Source organism: Dipteris shenzhenensis, chromosome 21 (assembly GCF_047967505.1).
Source record: "Dipteris shenzhenensis isolate YYH24624 ecotype China chromosome 21, Dip_SZ_1.0, whole genome shotgun sequence".
NCBI lineage: Eukaryota > Viridiplantae > Streptophyta > Polypodiopsida > Gleicheniales > Dipteridaceae > Dipteris > Dipteris shenzhenensis.
In genome coordinates, this window is record NC_141616.1 from 35294343 (window position 1) to 35314146 (window position 19804).

Here is a 19804-nt window from a genome sequence, read left to right on the forward strand (position 1 = left end):
AGGAACAGTGGTGTTCTTTATAGATTAAATGACTAGAACATTGGAAAATCCATAATGCATCAGTCAATTGAAACCATTCAAGGGGCATGTTTATGAAGACACTGAGCTATAGTTGATGACAGGCAAATACTTGAACCTCGATGTATTGAAGTTCATCAGCAAATTGCCACACAAACAGGAAATGTATGTAAAATATTTGGTAAATTATAAGGATCATATGCTAGAGATGATGCTCAATGGATGCCTAAATGATTTTTTTCTTTTTTGGCTTTTCCAAAACTCGTTAGTTCCTATGATCAGAAGTGCAACTAAAGTTACTGAAATTGGTTTTCATTTCTTGCTTACAGCCATATATATTCTCTATGAATGGCCTATTTCTCACTAGATCATCAGTAGCATAAAAAAATATTCTCGAACTTAGTGTATATACAAATCAACGTAGTGATGTTCTTAACGTAGTGATGTTCTAAAGACAAAACCAGGCTAACCATTATAAAGACACTCCATTGAAGTAAGAACTAAATGCAACGTACACAAACTCATTCAACTAGTAGAGAAACCATTTTCATTAACTTAGAAATTAGAATGCTTGCTCACACAAAAACCCCCAAAAAAACGAGAGCACAGAAATGATTGGGAAAATGGACTGCTAACAATGGAAAGGACAAAAACAATTAGCATAATTCAGTAGCCATAATGTCAACAAAAATGTCAGAAGAGCAGTTTGTGATACACTTGGACTCGCCTGCAATATTAAATGCAGCCTACACAAACTCATCCAACTAGACCTTGTAGAGTGACCGTTTCATATTTTAGAATGCTTGCCGCCCCCCCCCCCTCTCCCCCTTTTAAAAAAAAACCAAAAGTGAAACAGTTGCTCGAAAAAATGGACTGCAAACAAATGGAAGGAAAAAAATAATTAACATAATCCAGTGGTCATAATGTGGACAAAATGTCAGAACTATTAAATGCCTTCATTAGCTCTGGGCTCCAGTCCCCACGAATGGTAGATATTTCACCATTAGGCCTGACATGAAATAAATGGCTTATAACTGTCCACATTTCTAACAATATCGTCGAAATGTACAACTAACTGCAGTGCAACATGCAAAAATTACGTACTTATCCCAAATAGAAGGAGAACAGTTAAGATGCCATGACAAGAATTGCTTCAAAGGTCTTTATCTGCTGATAGCAAATGCAAGACCCTTGATCCATTGGATATGGTATTTCTTGAGAGTGATGATTAAGCTAGATTGCTTGTGCTTCTGTAAATGGCAATTAATACATTTCTCTGCTTGAAGTTATCGACAGCGAAGAAAAATGGGATATGGAACTCCAGTCCAAATCTACTGGACTTTTGCCTAACATGTACTAAGACATCATTTATGAGGACTCGCTTTACATCAGCACTCATCTGAAGTTTACATCTAGATTTTGACCCGCCGAGAAAAAATATCATCCTTACCCAAAAAACTGGTATTGCCAAATGATCTCATAATTGTAAATTTATTAAACAAGCTAAGAGACCATCATCGTTATCTGTACCTTAAGCATGCACTGGCCTTAGAATACTACGTATTGAGCCTTGAGATGTTGAATCCCCCAAAATTGAGCACTTGCAGTTAATGATTGAGCATATTTACCATTACATAGCTATTACAAGCCTGATGTAACTGAACAACTAAGCCAGCAACTGTATACAAAGCTTGACCTCTTGACCTCGATTCTCATGCAAGATAGCTGAGCTCCTACCTCAAACATGCAAAGGATCATTTCACCAACGATCTTGATCTCTAATCCACTTAGTGGCAACCCATTTCTCACCTTTGATGACTGGGCAGCTACCATGTAAAGAAGTCTGTTCAAGTGCACGAATCATTGCTCTGTTAAGGCATTAAACAAACCTATGGGAGTATTACATGTTTTTAAAGGACTGCAATTCCTACACTTGAAGCAGCAGTGGAGTTGTGATACTATTGACAATGGTACGCTTACCTTATCAAAAGTTCCATTAGGGAACATTGAATAGAAAAGCAAGGCATCTCCTTGCTGAGGTTTCACTTTGAGTCCAATGCATTGCCTGTAGTCGTAATTAATATTCATATTTTGATACCCCTGCAGATCATGAAAACAATAACACACACTTGATTTTACTTAAGAGGATCATGCTTTGTATCACAGAGGTCCATTTCCAAGAAGTTCTAAATAGAGATACAGTTGCTTTTACCTCAAATGGAAACATAGTCTCTCCTCCTTCCGCTACATCGGAAAGATAAAGAAGAAACGATGCCATCTGTATGGACAAATTCATCACATTAAGACAAAAAAGTCATATTTCAATTACAAAAAGGCCTGAAACATACACATCAAGAGCCCATAATCTCCTTGAACAAGCCATGAGGTGAAGACAGAGAAGATAGGACGGACTGTAAATTTGAAAGAAAAATATAGGTTATTTAGGATTAAATTGACATGTAATTTTCACATGGGTTTCTGGTATTCCATGCATCAAATAAAACTATAGAAAGAATGAAAATCATGAGGAAAATAGTTGAATGTACGACTTTAAAGAATGTTTATGGCAAAATTGAGAGCTATCAAGCAGTGATACAAATTTCCCCAAAAAGCTTCTTAGCTGCAACAATGATGAATTCTTGATATCTCAAACTCCACTAGAACTATGTCCAATGCAAATCAGACTCTGACGAGTCAAGCTCAATCTACTATTTATGAGTAGCAGCTTAAATAAAAAATTTAATCCTTGTCCTTAAGCTCTTAGGTTTTTAAAACCAGACCCTATCTCTCTCAAGCCTGAATCAGCAAGGATACCACGACTTAATTGTACAAAAAGATAAGAGAGGATCTTGGTTTATGGATGGTTTTAGAGGTTGGAAAATGGGCACTTGAAATCTCGTGTGGTTAAGTGAAAAAGACTGTTCTATTCTGCAAAAGTCGACTTTGGACTTTTACATGAATGAATTTACGAAGGGATCCAACTTTTGCACCAAACATGTTGACTTTCACGATACACGCACCTGACATGTTGACTTTCACATGTGTTGTTCTTAACACTCTTTCTAACAGAAGAGACCTATACAGCATTGCTACCTCCTATGTCTCCACTGTCCTTACAATCAGGACCTTACTCTGAAGAATGGTATTCTTTTGTTCTATTACTCAAGATCAATCTTCCCTCTTTCCCCTGGGAGATTTTCTTGTATAGGCAGATGCCTTCAGACTCTTACCCAGATGATCATACATCCTTCTGGAAACCGCCTATAGAATCCTGGCAAAGCCTGCTGCCCTCTGATTACTCCCTTTGAGTCCCCATACCATGTAAGAAAGGCTCAGGATAGCTCTGTTGGGGATGATTTTTAGCACATTTTCACATTCACAAAATAAGTGTGAAAATTGGACTTTAACAAAGCAAAATTTTGGTAAGTTCAGCATGTAATGGGTCCCATTTCTTCGTTCCTGCACTCTATTTCATAGCTTATAAAAGGCACTTTGGATTGGTACGTCAAAACTCAACTCTTCAGTTCATCTCTCGAGATGAATGACCAACACAATGCATACGAGAAGATCTGCGTTACAATAAAACCATATGGCTCACACATGTACAGTAATAGGCCGGCTCCTCAGGTTCCAACACAGGTGAGATGTACCACCATCTGCTAGCAACATGCATCAAATGCTTCCCCTACCACCCTTTTTATGGATAGCAGTTTATATTGGTCCAGAGTCAAGGAAACTTGCCTCAGGTGGACATCAACTTCCCAATCAAGGTAGCCTATTCTTGGTTTAAAGATATTATCAACTTACACATTGAAGATCTTTAACAGTGGCGGACATGGATTCTCATCATCATGCTTACAAACAATGTAGTGTAAATGTCACCTATATTTTCATCACAATTAGATGCTCATGAATGAAAGCTATGGCAGATCAATTTGAGGTGTTATTGAAAAATGTTTAAGTTGATTAGAACTTACCCTTTGACTCTTTTGAGGCCCATATTCAGCTGGGTTGAAAAAATCGTAATGACTGTTGTACTTCTGGCCTATTTCATACCGTAGAACATTGAATGCCTGCAAGTTCAAGTACAAACACAGGAAATAGTGTACAAAAATAATTAATTGGTGACATACATTTACTCTACACAGTAGATTAAGTAGAAACTAGTAGAGTAAGTAGCTAAGTAAGCAGGTCGATTTGTATGTCTCATGTAAATTTATGCACCTTCACAAGACTATAATGTATTCAATCTTCCAAATGAGAAATTTTTTAGAGAACCAGGGCAAGAAAGAAAATACACACACACAAAGAGAATAGAAAAGAAAAAAAGATTGAGGTAGCTTGTATGTCTCATGTGTGTGCATGAGTGCATGCAAACATGCATGTGCACAACTTTACAAGACCAATATATTCAATCTTGTGAGTGACAATTAGAAGAACATAAGCATAGCTTTACTTTCCACTTGATAGATTTTGCATAGATGAAATATTCTAGAATCTTGTATGTATATGCATCTCTCTCTCTCTCTCTCTCTCTCTGAAGCTCAGCTTCTATCGGGACCACTGCTTACACATTTCAGCAGAGGGTTTCATCATTCCACCAGGATACACCCAGATCTACCTACCACATTCACTCAGGATTGCCCTTGGGCAGTTACGTGTGTCATCGCACCGGCTTCGTATCAAGAGCAGGCGTGCAGAGGGGATACCCAGGGAGAGTCGCATCTGCACATTGTGTGGGTGCCATGAGGTGGAGTCAAAGGAGCACTTTCTTTTCCGTTGCCCAGTCTACTATGAGATTCGTGGACGATAACATTGCCTTTTCAAAGACGGGTTCAAGGGCCTCTCCAGACGATGACTCCTATACCCAGACCAGAGATGCCTGACAGCTTTTATTCACGAGGCAGTCCGACATAGAGATCGTCTTATCAGATCGAGGAGACAAGAACATGAGACCGTGCCTCACATAGTTCTTCCAGGCAGAGCAGGTTGCTGTCACGGTTAGCAGGAGAAGCAGAGACCCTGAGACCGAGACGTGACACACCAAGTAGAGACGCACATATCACACTCACTGACATCTCTCTCTTCGGGCCTGGGAGGCAACCGACCGGGGTTACAGTGGCGCTCGTCAGACACCGAGTAGCGGCCGAGAGGACACAACATGTTACTCATCCAAATAGCAGACAACGATCCATTACTCGCTTCCTGCCTACACTGCCTAGTCAGCCGTCGGGTGTATCTTGATGTTCTATATGCCTATTGTATTGTATTGGATCCATAGTTGCACGAAACGCACGTTTCGTGACACGAAACGGAAACGGAAACGCCGTTTCGTCAAGAAACGGCGTTTCGTTTTTGCTGTTTTTCCCAGAAACCCTAAAAACGGGTTTTCTCTGTTTTCTTTCAGAATTTTGCCGCGGCCTGCTCCGTTCTTCGCCGCCTCCCGCTTTCTTTCAGCCTCCTTCCAGAATCCAACCTCCTTCCAGCATCCTTTCAGCATCCTTCAAGCTCTCTCCATCCCATCCTTTGCTCTTGGACCTGCCCTCACCTCCATCCTTCTCTGAGCTCTCTCCATCCTCTTCATCCTTTGCTCCATCTTCTCCATCCTTGGCAGCCTGCTGTCCTGACTCCATCCCTCCATCCTTCTTCTCTCCATCCTCTCTTTAATCTTACCTTCTACCTCTCCATCCTCCTCCTCTCCTTTCTCCTTCACTTCTACCTCTCCATCCTCTTTTACCTCTATCTCTCCATCCTCCTTCTACAGTCTACCTCCCATCCTTTCTCACGAGTCACTTGTGACCTCTCCATCCTCCTCCTCACCTCTCCATCCTCCTCAATGCCGAGAGATGCTTATTGGGTCCATGTCTCCCTCCTGGATAGTTATAAAGGAGGCGGTGGCTCCAAGAAGTGGAGATGCAACTATTGCGGCATAAGCAAGATGGGGTCTGTCACACGGGTGAAAGACCATCTAGCAGGTGTTCCCTGCAAGGATGTAGGACCTTGTGAGTTCGTGCCTACTGCAGTGAAAGGTGGCCTAGCAGAATGGAAGCGTGCGCGTATGGCAACCTTGGCTGCAAAAAGTGGAGGACAAAGGCTACAAGATGAAGAAGAGGATGCTGACACTGAGCCATTGGATGATGCCAGCACATTGGGTTCTGCAAAGAGAAGTAGAGGGGCATCAACTACATCGAGCGCAGGTCCTAGTGCCACAAGAACACCCTTGCCACATGGATCAATTAGTGTGGATGCCAGTGCGGGGAAAAGAGGACCACTGCAAAGGTCTAGCATTCAAGCACGCTTGCAAAAGCAAGCAGTGAAGGAGGCCACTAGTGAGCTCACAAAGCTCTTCATACAATGTGCAATACCCTTTCATGTGGCGAAGACTACACGATGGAGGAAGGCCATGAGAGCCGTAAGCCGCATTGGGTATGAATGGGAAGGGCCTACATATGAGGCCTTGCGGACAAGAGAGCTAAGAAGAGAGAGGGAATGTGTGGAAGACCAAATGAAGCCCTTGAAAGAGACTTGGAAAAAATATGGATGCACACTCTTATGCGATGGATGGTCAGATGCACGCAAGAGGAATGTGTACAATATTTTAGTATCTTCTTGCAAGGGAACCATGTTCTTGAAAGCCATAGACGCTTCCACTGCAAGTACAGTGATTACAGGGCTGTATATTTTGGAGCATTTACGGGCAGCCATTATGGAGATAGGTGTTGAGTATGTGGTGCAGGTGGTGACAGATAATGGCAGCAATTGTGTGTCAATGGGTGCCATGTTAGAAGATGAGTTCCCTAAGATTGTGTGGACACCCTGTGCCTCACATTGCCTTGATCTTTTGATCGAGGACATAGGGAAGATACCTTGGATTGATGCCATCTTCTCCACAGCCCGCAGTATCGTGAAGTTTGTCACGAAGAGACCCAAAGTCCTCAGCATCTATCGGGCTTACAGTGACCTTGAGCTATTGAAACCTCCAACCACAAGGTTTGCTTACATGTTCATAGTGGTGGAGAGGCTTGTGCGAGTGCGCCAGGGCTTGTTGCACACGGTTGTGTCTCGGGAGTGGGGAGATTGGGATGATAGAGGCCAAGCAAAGTCTATCAAATTTTTTCGCATGATCATGGATGAGTCTTGGTGGAATGAGGCGGAGGCATTAATCAAATCGATTAATCCTATCTACACGGTGCTTCGCATCACAGACATGGAGGGAAGCACATTAAGGCTCTTGTACGAGTTTATGGACAAGATTGGAGAGGCCCTCAACAGAAACACTTCCCTATCGCCTGATAAGTAAGACTTTTTACTTTTGTAATATGTATAATTATTGCAGTTACTAAATGGCAATTTGTTATCATGAAGCCTGGAATTTTCAGATATATATTATGTATGTACTATTATCTATAGTCTATGAATTTTGCATGCATAATGCATTCTAATTTCTTGTGGCATGATTTAGGGTTGAGTCCATCCGTGCTATATGGAATAAGCAGTGGAATTGGTTCCACCGCCCAATCCATGCGGTGGCACATGTATTGCATCCGCTCTGGCGCAGTCAAGAGCAATATGAGAATGACGAGTTGGAGGAGGGGATGCAACAATATCTACAAAATTGGACGGGTGGTGACTTGGAGATGCAACGAAGACTGGAGGATGAACTTCTATTGTTCCGCAATCATAGCCTCTCCTTTGGTCGACCTACAGCTAGGCTCCGAGAGACACAGTTGCAACCTGTCTCCTGGTGGGAGAAATATGGCAACTGTACTCCTACTTTGGTAAGAGTCTAAGAGACAAGTTCCAACGCCACTAGTTGGAGCTTAGTCGTTAAGTAATTTGAAGTTTTATCTACTACAAATATGTTTAAAGTTATCAAGTTCCTGATACTTATCTCGGCTTAATTGGCTTATGGCAAAAACGCCTTGCTATACGTGTTCTCTCACAGGACTGCAGTTCCGGTCCTTGTGAGAGGAACTGGAGCACTTGGGCCCTCTTTCACACAAAGAAGAGGAACAGATTGAGCACGGCTCAATTGGAGCGGTTGGTGTTTTGTCATTGCAACCTCCGTCTCCTTGAGTTCACCGCCGGCTGCCCCGAACCTCGCCAAGTGAATGTAGACAAGGTGGACGTGGAGAAGATGGAGGTCATACCAGATATCCCACGGGAGGAGCTGGACATATACACCATGTTGTATGAGGAGCTGTCAGCACCAGCACACCACACACGATCATACACTCAACCATCTGGAGATGGTGCTAGTACTTCAGTTGCACCCGATGGTCCTGATCCTGATGTTGATGATTCTTCTTCAGACAGTGACACAGATGCCTCGAACTTATCTGAGGACGCAGAGGATGACGATGACGAGGAGGCCATGGATGATGCAGATGATCAGTAGTCCTGCTGTTTTTTTATATCATCCATGAGTGCTTTTATTTTGAGTCTTGCATGACTCATGAGTCATGAGTCATGAATCATGATCATGAAATTTGTGGACCATGAATCATGATCATCTATGGAGTCTGGACATTGAATACTTTCAAGTTTCAAGTTTCAAGTTTCAACTTGTGTGCTAAGTTTAAACTTTTAAGTACTTCAAACTTCTAAATTTCAGATTCTTGTAATGCCAAACTTGTTAGTCATGACTCATGATACATGTTGATTTCAGATTATTGAAGCATCATTCAAGAATTTAGAATCATAGAGGCATGAATCATGAATGATGCATTGATGCTTGAAGGCTGAAGCCTGAAGCTTCAGCCTTCAAGTATAGATAATTGTAATTTGTATTATGTATGATTTGCACTCTATTGATAATTATATTATGTATAAAAAATAAATTTTTATACATAAATTGTATCATATTGCCGTTTCTTCCGTTTCCGTTTCGGCGGGGCCCGGAAACTCCGTTTCTTCTGTTTCTTCCGTTTCCGTTTCGGCTGGTAACTATGATTGGATCAGACTGTGTCTCCACATGAGGATGATGATGCCAGGATGGCTGTTTAGGTTTTTTGGTGGACATGTACTATGATATCACTGACTATGTCTACACAATTTTCTAGCATGGGTTAGAATGCTCGCTTAGTAGCTCCACCCTTTTGCTCACTGTATCAGGTTTTTCTTCAATCTCATAGACCCATCGGTCTTTCGCAAACTTTAATAAACTCTCTCTCTCTCTCTCTGTATGTGTGTGTACATGTATGTATGTCTGTATGCGTGGGTGCGTGTGTGTGTGTGTGTGTGTACATAGTGCATATATTATTTATTTATTTATTTGATTATTTACATATTTTTTAATATCTGAATATGTAGCACCTCAAAGAATAAAATCAATGTTTTAAATAAACATTGGAAAGATTCAAACAAAATTCTCAAAATCACCAAAGATGCATCACATCATGTAAATTCAGTCAAAGCACCTATATCATACCTCCCCGTGAGATATGGGAACCATAGTAGCTCTAGCCATCTTTTCTTCTACCCAACGCAAGGTCCCTGTCTTGTCCTGCTTTGCAATCAAGAAAGTGCCTGAGCTGCCATGTAAGCAATAACTAGTGTCAATCTCTATTTATGCAAATCTCTCTCTCTCTCTGTGTGCGCGTGTGCCTGTGCCTGTGTGCATTGATTCTATATAGATGCCATGCTTGGGCTTCAATGCCTCACAAGGGAATATTGGAAGAGAGCAGAAAGGTGTAAGAGATTGAAAATTGGTAGCTAAAGTACAAACACCCTGTACAAACACCCTACCCATTCTACTGGCTGCCACAGGCATGCTACCATTGGAGGCAGAACTACTTTGTTACTCTGTACAAGAAATGGATACAGACAGACTTCTGCACCATGCAATGGAGGCAACTAAAAACAAAGCCTGGTACAGGGCAGGAATTGACTGTTGGAAAGACACTATGGAAGACAGCAATGTCTTAGTGACAACATCTCTCTCTTAAAGAGACAGCTAATACACAATCTAACGACTAGCTCTCATGAACTTGAAATGTACAGGCAGATGGGAAGAAGAGAATAGTGTTTGCACAATATGCCCACTAGAAAACATTGAAGATGAATGTATCATATGAAGGACATAACAGCACATCAGGCAGAAATACACCATATGAGTCCTCTCACCCATAAATCTATACAGCCTTTTTGGGCAGCTAGCCAAAATGGTAGGTACCTACATAATGAAAGCCTTGGAACACTGGAGCAAGATATAGCTCACACAATAGCAAGATCACAACCACATAATGAATGAGGTTTTGAGCTGCAACTTGTAATATTTGATACAGCACCACTCTTGGTCCCATAGGTCCTATTAGGTCCCTAGTGAACATTATTAAAATCATATCATTATCCTCTCTCTCTCTCTCTCACACACACACACACACACGTGTTTGTGTGTGTGCGTGTGCACGCGCGCGTGCACGCACATGCGCATGAATTCAAGAAGATCCAAGAAAAAGTAAATAATGTAATGAACGGAAAACCATTGGGAATTCCACGAGAGCAGGGACCTAACTCTTAAAGGATACCTTAAGGTTATGTAAAAAAAAATTGGTATACCTGGAAGTTCCATACTAGAACAGCTAATGGACAGCAAGAGAGTACGAACTGGCAGGCTTAGTTAAAACAGCTCAAAACAGAAACGCAGACTTGATACATGAGATTAAAGACCTTAAGGCAACTAAGCAGAAGAAAATAATTCAAATGTCTAAACATGACACAATGCAATGGAGGGGGGAGGTGGGATTTTGTTCTCTTTCTCAAAAAGGACAATGAGGGACTCAGCTTCACTCAAAAAAGATTAAGAAAGAGAGCCAGAATTGTTATTTCTCAAACCAATGCTATAACAAGTCGAAACCAGGCCAAAGTGGCTTTTTCTTAGGTGAAGGTAGCCAAAAAGGAGATTAAAGAAGTCCCCCTGTGTATAAATTCAAGAAGATCCAAGAAAAAGTAAATAATGTAATGAACGGAAAACCATTGGGAATTCCACGAGAGAAGGGACCTAACTCTTAAAGGATACCTTAAGGTTATGTAAAAAAAAATTGGTATACCTGGAAGTTCCATACTAGAACAGCTAATGGACAGCAAGAGAGTACGAACTGGCAGGCTTAGTTAAAACAGCTCAAAACAGAAACGCAGACTTGATACATGAGATTAAAGACCTTAAGGCAACTAAGCAGAAGAAAATAATTCAAATGTCTAAACATGACACAATGCAATGGAGGGGGGAGGTGGGATTTTGTTCTCTTTCTCAAAAAGGACAATGAGGGACTCAGCTTCACTCAAAAAAGATTAAGAAAGAGAGCCAGAATTGTTATTTCTCAAACCAATGCTATAACAAGTCGAAACCAGGCCAAAGTGGCTTTTTCTTAGGTGAAGGTAGCCAAAAAGGAGATTAAAGAAGTCCCCCTGTATATAAATATTTCCTCTACACTAGAGGAAGGAGGACTACACAATGTCAAAAGTGGAAACATATCTATAGGCAACTCACCATAAGGAACAGCCATCGCTTTTGCATTCACGAATCGCAGTGTGAGGGGTTACCAAATAGAGAAATGATGGTGGATCAGGAACATCGCCACCCCATGAAGTAAGATGCATCTTTTGAGACGGTTAGGTGGGACACAAAAGATAGGTAACCTTGCTAACAACTAGATCGCGAATCATAGCATTGATTCAAGGTTGCTCCAATAGCTGGAAATCAGGAGGAATCTCTCCATGATTGCCATTCGAAATTTCAGGTGTCAGCCACAGATTGATATTGCTTCCATTGCAGGATGGTGGTGATGAAGGAGCTCGATTCTATAAAGAACTTTGACTGGTACACAATCACTGCTGCACCCAATGTTGCTGGTAGTAAGATAGTCGTCGTTGCTAAGGCTGGCGGATGTTGTTGCTTGTAGCAACATAATCCTTGGTGTTGCTGGGAGATGGTGGTGGGAGGCGAGACTTCGTGTCATAACGTAGTGCCGCAAGTTTCTCATCCAGCAAAGAACGAAGCTTAGCAACGTAAAGTAGTTGCAAGATGAGGTCCTGCAATACGAAATCTTCCTGGAGTAACGTAGCCACAAGTTCCACAACCGAAGGTACTAAGCCGGGATTAGTACATGCATGCCCGAGTCAATGCAACTCAAGGAGTTGCAAAGTTGAGCAGACACACAAGATCCCACTAAAGGCTTCTGACAAGGCATGCATGATCAACACCACCCCTTCATCAATGCATATATCTAGATGCATCCAGGAACATGCCCAAACTCATCCTCTGAAAACACAACATAGTGCAGTTTCAATCTCATGATAGTCACTCATAAGGTTGAAAACCATAAAATTCGATGACCCATAGCAGGGAGTAGCTACTATGACATCCCCATTGGCATCATCAGCGCCCAAGAGTGAGTGTACACCATAGTATAAACTTATGCTCTGACCCAAACAGATCCACACACCCACACATACTTGAGCATCCCATTTATACAAAGTCTTCGTACTGAGTTTCTGTCGGCACTCCGGAGGTGAAGGGCAAACTCAGCCATGACAAAGGCTAGCACTAACAAGAAGGCTAATCAAAAGTAGTCCAAAACCTCTTCATTCAAGCTACAACTGCTTGTGAAGACTAAACGATTTCATTTTAGTCTCTCCTAGACGAGCATCTAAATCTAGCTAATAGGGCTATGCACCACTGAAGTGCTATTGTAATGAAGCTCCTGATGGCTGTGTGCGGTCCTTCATAGATATGTGTAATCAAGGAATGACGTGGTGTAATCTGTGGTTAATCAATTCGGCATTTGTATCTTGGTGTGCATCGGGTTCTATTTTATACGGTTACTAGTAGAGTGTAGGACCAAAGAGAGGCTTTCATCCTGGGATCACCCCACGCAGGCAAGGCTCCTATAACACCTTTCAATAGACTTGATTACTAAGGTCCATTTCTGGAATAATGCAAAACGGAGTAATGCCACAAGATAAACACTCGATTGAATCTCTCTCGCTGATGCATCTGGCCATGACACCCTAAGGTCCCCCTAAGTTCACCATGGAAAAATAATTATGCATCCACAATCAGCATCTAGTATTTATAGACACCACAGTTTCAAAAAATCATCCCAGCATTAAAATCTGTATACAACTGGTTCATTTCCACGAAGATGCTCAAACATGTTTGGGACATAACAGTCCATTGAAACCGGTTCAAACACCTGTCATGCAAGGATGTTCCAAACCTACTCACACACATGACCAACACCGGTCAAGAAGAACAAAAAGGGGGCAAACACAGAACTCAAATACCTTGTTCTTGTATCCTTTGTGTTCTGTACTGTCTCTCCTTTGCGCAATGCCAAAGATGAAGGCGACAACCGTGATCTGGCCAACTTTATGATAGCTTCACATTGCTCCTTACTTGCAAATTTTGGAAATAGCAATGCTCGCGGATGCCAGCTCAACACCTGGCTACAATATCAGCATGAGTCACAGGGTTTCTCCACAGCTCATTACCCATAATCCTACCATCACTCAAATTTCTAATACAAATCTGAAATCAAAGATCAGCATACACGCAAGCAAATAAGCAGACTGATTCCTTGCATTGAAGGTGGGGCGTCTTTAAATAATGAGTTAATCCTTGCTTTTAAAGATGTATGCACAAAAAACGTGTAAAAACGAGTGCATGAAGAAGTGCACCTTTCAGGAAAGTTGTATCCTCTGAGTGAGAGGAACACCCTTACCTGCTAGTCAATAGTTATCTCTCTGATGCATCTTAGACCAAAGAACCATCTTGTGAGTTGATACACAAATGACTTGTTGTATATCTTGTTGGATGAGTAGTGTTAGTCAAGAATAATGATGAGCCTTATTGGCTGTGACCAATCATTGATGTCCACGTATTTAATGCCCTTTGATGATTATATTTGCTTATAAGATGCTGCCATAACAAAACCAATTTCTGCTGGAAAAGATAGCTTCACTGTAATGGTGAATACATCCCATCAATGAAAGATCCGTACCACCACCCCACATTTACCCCGTGGGGGGGACCTTCCACAAGTTCTACCACTGGCACCTAGCCAACCATCAGCATATTGTTTAATTGAGCAGGATATTTCTTGGCTTGAGTAGGGACCATTCAAGGGGTAGCCTCAAGGATGGCTAAGGGGTAATACAATCCATGACCTATTTTGCACAGGCATGCTCTCCAATACCATTAGGCTATTTCCTTGAACTTCATACTGCTGCATGTCTTCAGCACTTCAACACCTAATACATCAAATCTGGCAATTTGGCTAGATATTCAGTGATGAATAGGCCAATTGTGACAAAAGTTAAAATTCTCAGAAACAAGAAATCAAAAATCCCCCTCAAACTTGGAAGTTTATGCACCGGGCTTCGTAACCTAGGCATAAATTTTAAAACATTACTTTGCAGAGAATAATGAAAAGTAGGATGAATTTTTGCCAAGATAGTACAATTTATTCCATGCATTTGAAAAACCGTTCACTACTACAACAATTTGTCAATTGTTGTAGTAGAGTCAAATCTATAGCCAAAGTATCCATTCTATTGGTGCCACTTGAAGGTTGTGCTAATCAAGGCACAGTTTCTGTACTAATGTTCAGTTGCAAAAAGGAGAAGTATTGCATGAAAACGATGATAGGATTGTGAAACTAATAATAGTTGAGGCCAATTCTTCGATGTCAAGCCTATGATATTTGAAAATCATTGGTGACAAAAAAATATATCTATATAACTTAGGAAGAGATCCACTCATGAGTATTCTTTAAAATCCTCCAGCTAGAACAGTAGAAATTTCATGTCACCCTCATAACGTCTGTTGACAGATCTTGCTAGAGTACTGAGATGTTGAGGCATGGTCAAGACTTAATCCATTGGATGCAGATTATTAAGATTTATAAAAGTCTTTGGGTGTATCAACCTTTGGGTGAGAGTGGTAAGTTCACCCCCTAGGATCAAGGTTAGGGTTTCAGCATTAGGCTATCCCTATACTGAGGTGTTCCACTTGCATGGGGTTTTGTATCATTTCCAGAAAATCCCCCCCTTTATTTCACCAAAAAATCAGTTTTTTGTGAGACTTCTAGACGCAATGCCAGGCACACCTTCCTAAGCAAACTCTGAAGCAAATGACAAACAGAACACAGCATTTGCAGGAGGTTTTCCAAGGTGGCACATCTCCCAAGGAAGTGTTAGGCAGTCAGTGCAGTAGACAGGCTCTGCATAACTATACTGTTCCCAAGGTAAGAATAAACAGCACAGAAAATCTGCAAAATCTGCACAGGAAATCGCCAACACCGAAAATATGGACCTTGTACAAAACCCCAGGCCCTACACCTGCTGCTGCATGATTTTTTAACGATCTGACAGTGTGCGCACAGGTAGAAATGGCATACAGGAAGCCTGCACATCGTTGAGGGCTATCACAAATCAAGAAAAAATGCATTTGTACAAATGAGCACATTCCTCCAGCCTAAAAATCAGGATTTGAAGTTCCATTCATTGTCTCTGTGAAAAACAAGGGCTGTATAACATTATTCACGTCTCTACAGTGGGCAGGCTACCCTGCCTACTACATGAAAGAGGTATACAATATGAAGTTTAAGATGATGCCAACCAAAAGTCAGATTTCGGCTTAGAAGCATGCCTGCAAGGTGAGCACATCCATTAGTGTCTTACATTGAGGTGCACCCTTTTGGGTATTTGTGCATTGTAGCCCCCATAAAGCTGCTAATCCAAAATTAGTGTTCAAACGTGTCATTTGGATAGAAGATATCCTGCATTAGAGACACGAGGCTTTATAAATCATTATGGGCCCTGCAGGCTGTAAGTCATGTGTCTTAGTGAGAAGTCACATCTATTGGTTGAGAGACAGGAGCCATGAGTCATCAATTGTCTTCAAATGACTTTCTAGTTGATGCCTGTTTCTGTCATTGCGATTTTGGGAAGGTCCAAAGAAAGAATTAGAAAAGCTTTCAGTCTTGTAACTTGACACCTGGTCTAGATAACAACCCCAGTCAAAATCGTACTACAATATGCAAGAATTGGAAGTACAAAATGAAGTATGCTGCTTGATATCGTCGTTCAGCTTTCAACGTTGCCTCTTAGAATATGTAGAATCCATTGCAAACGCATTTGCCTTTGAAACTAACATGCAGCTTATCTATGAACTAAAAGGAAACAAGCAGCACATAATTTCACCTGCAAAGACTGTGTTGCCACTGATTTTAGCATGAAGTTTGGCACCTAAGAACAGTTTTGAGATTTCAAATGTCTCCATGAATTGAAATTTCAAATGTCTCCATGAATTGAACAAGGTTACTACCTGGAAAGGCATATCCATAATAGAATGGTCGCCACTCTCCCCATGCTCCATAAGATGTGGTTGTTCTTCTTCAAGGACCTCCAAAGACTTTCGACCTCCCACTCCTACAACTTGGGTTTTAACTAACGTATCCTGCCACAGAACATTAAATCATGATCATCTACTCAAATCGAGGGAGCAAAAGCACAGCAAGGAAGAAGAGCAGGAGTATGGGAAAAGTAGTGACAGCACAGGAAGGCATCTGTAAACAATCATAATTTAAAAACTCTATAGGAAAAATAAAAATAATTAGCAAGCAGTCGTAGCATTCTATGGCAGCAAAACAAAAGAGAATGAATGCTTGTATGCTGAGAGAGAGAGAGAGAGAGAGAGAGAGAGAGTAAGACCATGGCCTTCAAATTTTTTAATAAAATGCCTGGAAAATGAGAGAGAGAGAGGAGGGAGAGAAAGGGGGAGAGAGAGGGGGGGAGAGAGAGAGAGAGAGAGAGAGAGAGAGAGAGAGAGAGAGCAGCTTCAAATAGGTATCATTTAAAAAGAGAGAAAGCCAATCAATCAATTATACAGTATTATAAAAATAAATTTAGCTAACAAAATATTCTCCAAACAGCGAAAAATCAAGTACCCTCTAGTGAGATAGTGCCAATAAATATCAAATACGTTTGTGAGTTAGTAGCAACGTAAATTGTGCCCGTAATAGCAATGGCGACTACGACCTTTAGTTACAACGTATCGAATCAGGATTCGCCGCAGTACGGAAAAAAACGATCCCTAGCTACAGCTCAATAGCAAGATAAAAAAAGTTCATAAGGACGGGAAGTTTAAACCTGGGATACGAACGCAGATCCATAGAAACCCGCTAAGAAAAACGCGAGGCAAAATAGTAGCACCAATGGCGTTGGCAAATTGTAACAGGTACCGAAGCCTTTTCCCTTGGTCTTGCCCTTCATTGCGTATATGCTAACTAAGAAGCGATTTGAAGATAGAAGAAAACTTGGCTTCCAGTTTGGGAGCGGACTGGGCGCGACGAGGTGATCCCGTGTAGATCCTGCATTGAAATCGTTTTGTTCAGCTCTTAGCAAAGAGATTTTACGAATTTAGCTAGTCGGCGCTACAATGACACACCAAATCGAAGACGGCGAGAATCGGAGGCGATTTAGAGAATTTTTACGCATACAGAAGTTTGAAATGACACGATTTAGAACCTTTCCACCGAAGGCCGGCAAGATTTTCTACAAACGGGGAGCCAAAAAAATACGGCAACATTGCAAACACGAATGCTTCAGGACAACCAAGCCGTAGCACGTCGGCAAGACAAAGCAGGACAGCGCAGGGATACGGGTGGGAGCGAAAAGCAAGGCGATCCTTGAAAGTGCAAAAGCGATGACAAAGAAAGGGCAATTCAGAAATTGCAAATGCAGATCAAGATGCGCAAAGGAAGAATCGAGGGGGAAAATACCTGGAGGATGGGGACGGAAGGAATGCAGATCCGGATTGGGGAGAAGGGGAAGGTGAGATGGAGGGAATGAAAGAAAAGGAGCAAAATTGAAGGTGAGGAAGGAGAAGCAGAAGATGAAAATTGAAGATGAAGAAGAAGAAGATGATGAAGAAGAAGAAGAAGAAGATGATGATGATGCGATTGAAGGAGATTGAGTTTGACGGCATCTGAGCAAGGACTAAATCTAAGTCCTTGAAAGATTCTGTCGGAAACACCCCATCTCCTCATTTATTATTATTGTGAATCTCTCACAACAGGTTTCATGCATGTATGTGTGTATGTATATTTTCAGATTTGAACTCCACATTTTGAAAACAGGGTTTTTTTTAATCTCTATGTTTTGAGGCCATCTTAGATATATTTTAGTTTCGAAAAACCTGCAAAAGAACCTCTCAAATTTGAAGTTGAAGGTTTTTGTCTCTGTTGGCAAAAACATTTTCTGTGAACACTGCCTGCAATGTTCGGTTCGTTTTGAAGAGCTATGGCGAATGCATGCCAAGTGTACGCAATGCATCCTTTGAGGGCTTCGTCGAACCCCGCACGTGCCGCAACTTCTATGGATTGTGCAATTCGATTTTGTGATAGAATTGTGCACGTGTGGTGCCTAATTTGGAGCGTCGGATTTTAAACTGCCCGGGGTGCATCAAAACTTGGGGGGGGGGGATTCTTTCTATGCAAAGGTCTGCATTGGACAGGCTCAGATTAGATCCGAGCCGACCACAAACCTTTAATTATGCATGTATGTGACACATATCCCCCCCAAGACCGACCCCCAAGCTCCCCTCGCAACCGCCTAAAATTTGACCTGATCGTTGTCAGTAACATGTCCGAATTTGCCTTGTTAAAAAATTTCTATTGTTCTCCAATCCCAACCAACTTCATAAAATAAAATAAGGGTCGTTTATAATGTCACCTATCAAAATTCTCTATTCATTGGGTGCCAATCAAACCTCTATGTATGTATGTATGTATGACACTCCACCTCTTCACTTTGTCCATCTCTAACCTTGCCTCTTTTGTCCCCCTCCTCCAACACAGCATCTGCTTCGTAGCTCACTCATAACTATCGAATTTGCTCACATTCAATCCACACTTGCCATTGGTTTTTTGCTCCCCCTCACCTCCTCCTTATTGCATTTACTTATTCACCTAGTGGACTATGCTTAGTCAATGGATGTTTTTCCATGCATGAGCAACAATTTCTGGTAGTAACAATCTTACTACTTCTATGCAACTAGAGCTACTTTAGCCCTTGTCATTTGGCACCCTTCTACATATAATTAGGAGTCAGATCCCACCAACCTTAGATGCAAGCATTGATTTCATCAAAGGTTTACTTATGATGGAGTAAGGAATGCTGGCAAGTGTTGCAGAAGGGGGGAAAGAGAAACCCCCTTGTACTCTCAACAGAGACATGATTTCCCTCTATAGAGAGTCTACTCTCACAAAATGTGGGTGGGTAGGATATGAGAAATTTGGGTGGGTGAGTTACAGAAAAAGGGGGGGTGAGTAATGATGGCCTCGCCCCCCCCCCCCCCTTCCAATCCCCAACCCCAAATAGCTATTTTATATCATGTGCTCTTCAACAAACCCAATCTTTACATTGTAGGCTCCATGGTGGGCCACTAATTCTAGACCTGCTATTTGTAAAGTGTACATCTTTGACTACAAAATGTACATTGTGGTCTAAGTCATGCCTCTAAATGCACGACGGGTACAAATGTATGAGAATCAACTCCAAACCTTGACTAAAACATGCACATTATAGTCTAAGTCATACCTTAAAAGCAAGGTTGATACATATGTATGAGAATCAACTCCAAACTTTGACTACAAAATGCACATTGTAGTCTAAGTCGTGCCTTCAAAGCAAGTCTGATACATGTATAAGAAAGATACCTTGCCTAATTGAGAAATCCATAAGAGGCATGTAGGTAACTCCCTTCTAACCCAACCAACAA

General features: G+C 41.5%; 1 protein-coding gene across 2 annotated transcripts; it reads right to left on the reverse strand.

The window, feature by feature from the left end:
• Positions 1–980: 980 nt before the first annotated feature.
• LOC147888786 (putative prolyl 4-hydroxylase 9) lies at positions 981–17926 on the reverse strand. Of its 2 annotated transcripts, none has more exons than XM_087392992.1 (9): positions 17805–17926; positions 17173–17393; positions 16349–16480; positions 13306–13463; positions 9449–9551; positions 3996–4091; positions 2231–2296; positions 1999–2118; positions 981–1861 (listed from the first exon to the last, which is right to left on the reverse strand). In XM_087392992.1, the coding sequence occupies exons 2-9, from the start codon at positions 17293–17295 to the stop codon at positions 1778–1780; spliced, it is 882 nt and encodes a 293-aa protein (XP_087249118.1). In that variant the 5' UTR covers positions 17296–17393; positions 17805–17926; the 3' UTR covers positions 981–1777. The 2 variants fall into 2 exon arrangements, with proteins under 2 accessions (XP_087249118.1, XP_087249119.1); XM_087392993.1 differs by having other exon boundaries at positions 1829–1886.
• Positions 17927–19804: the final 1878 nt, after the last annotated feature.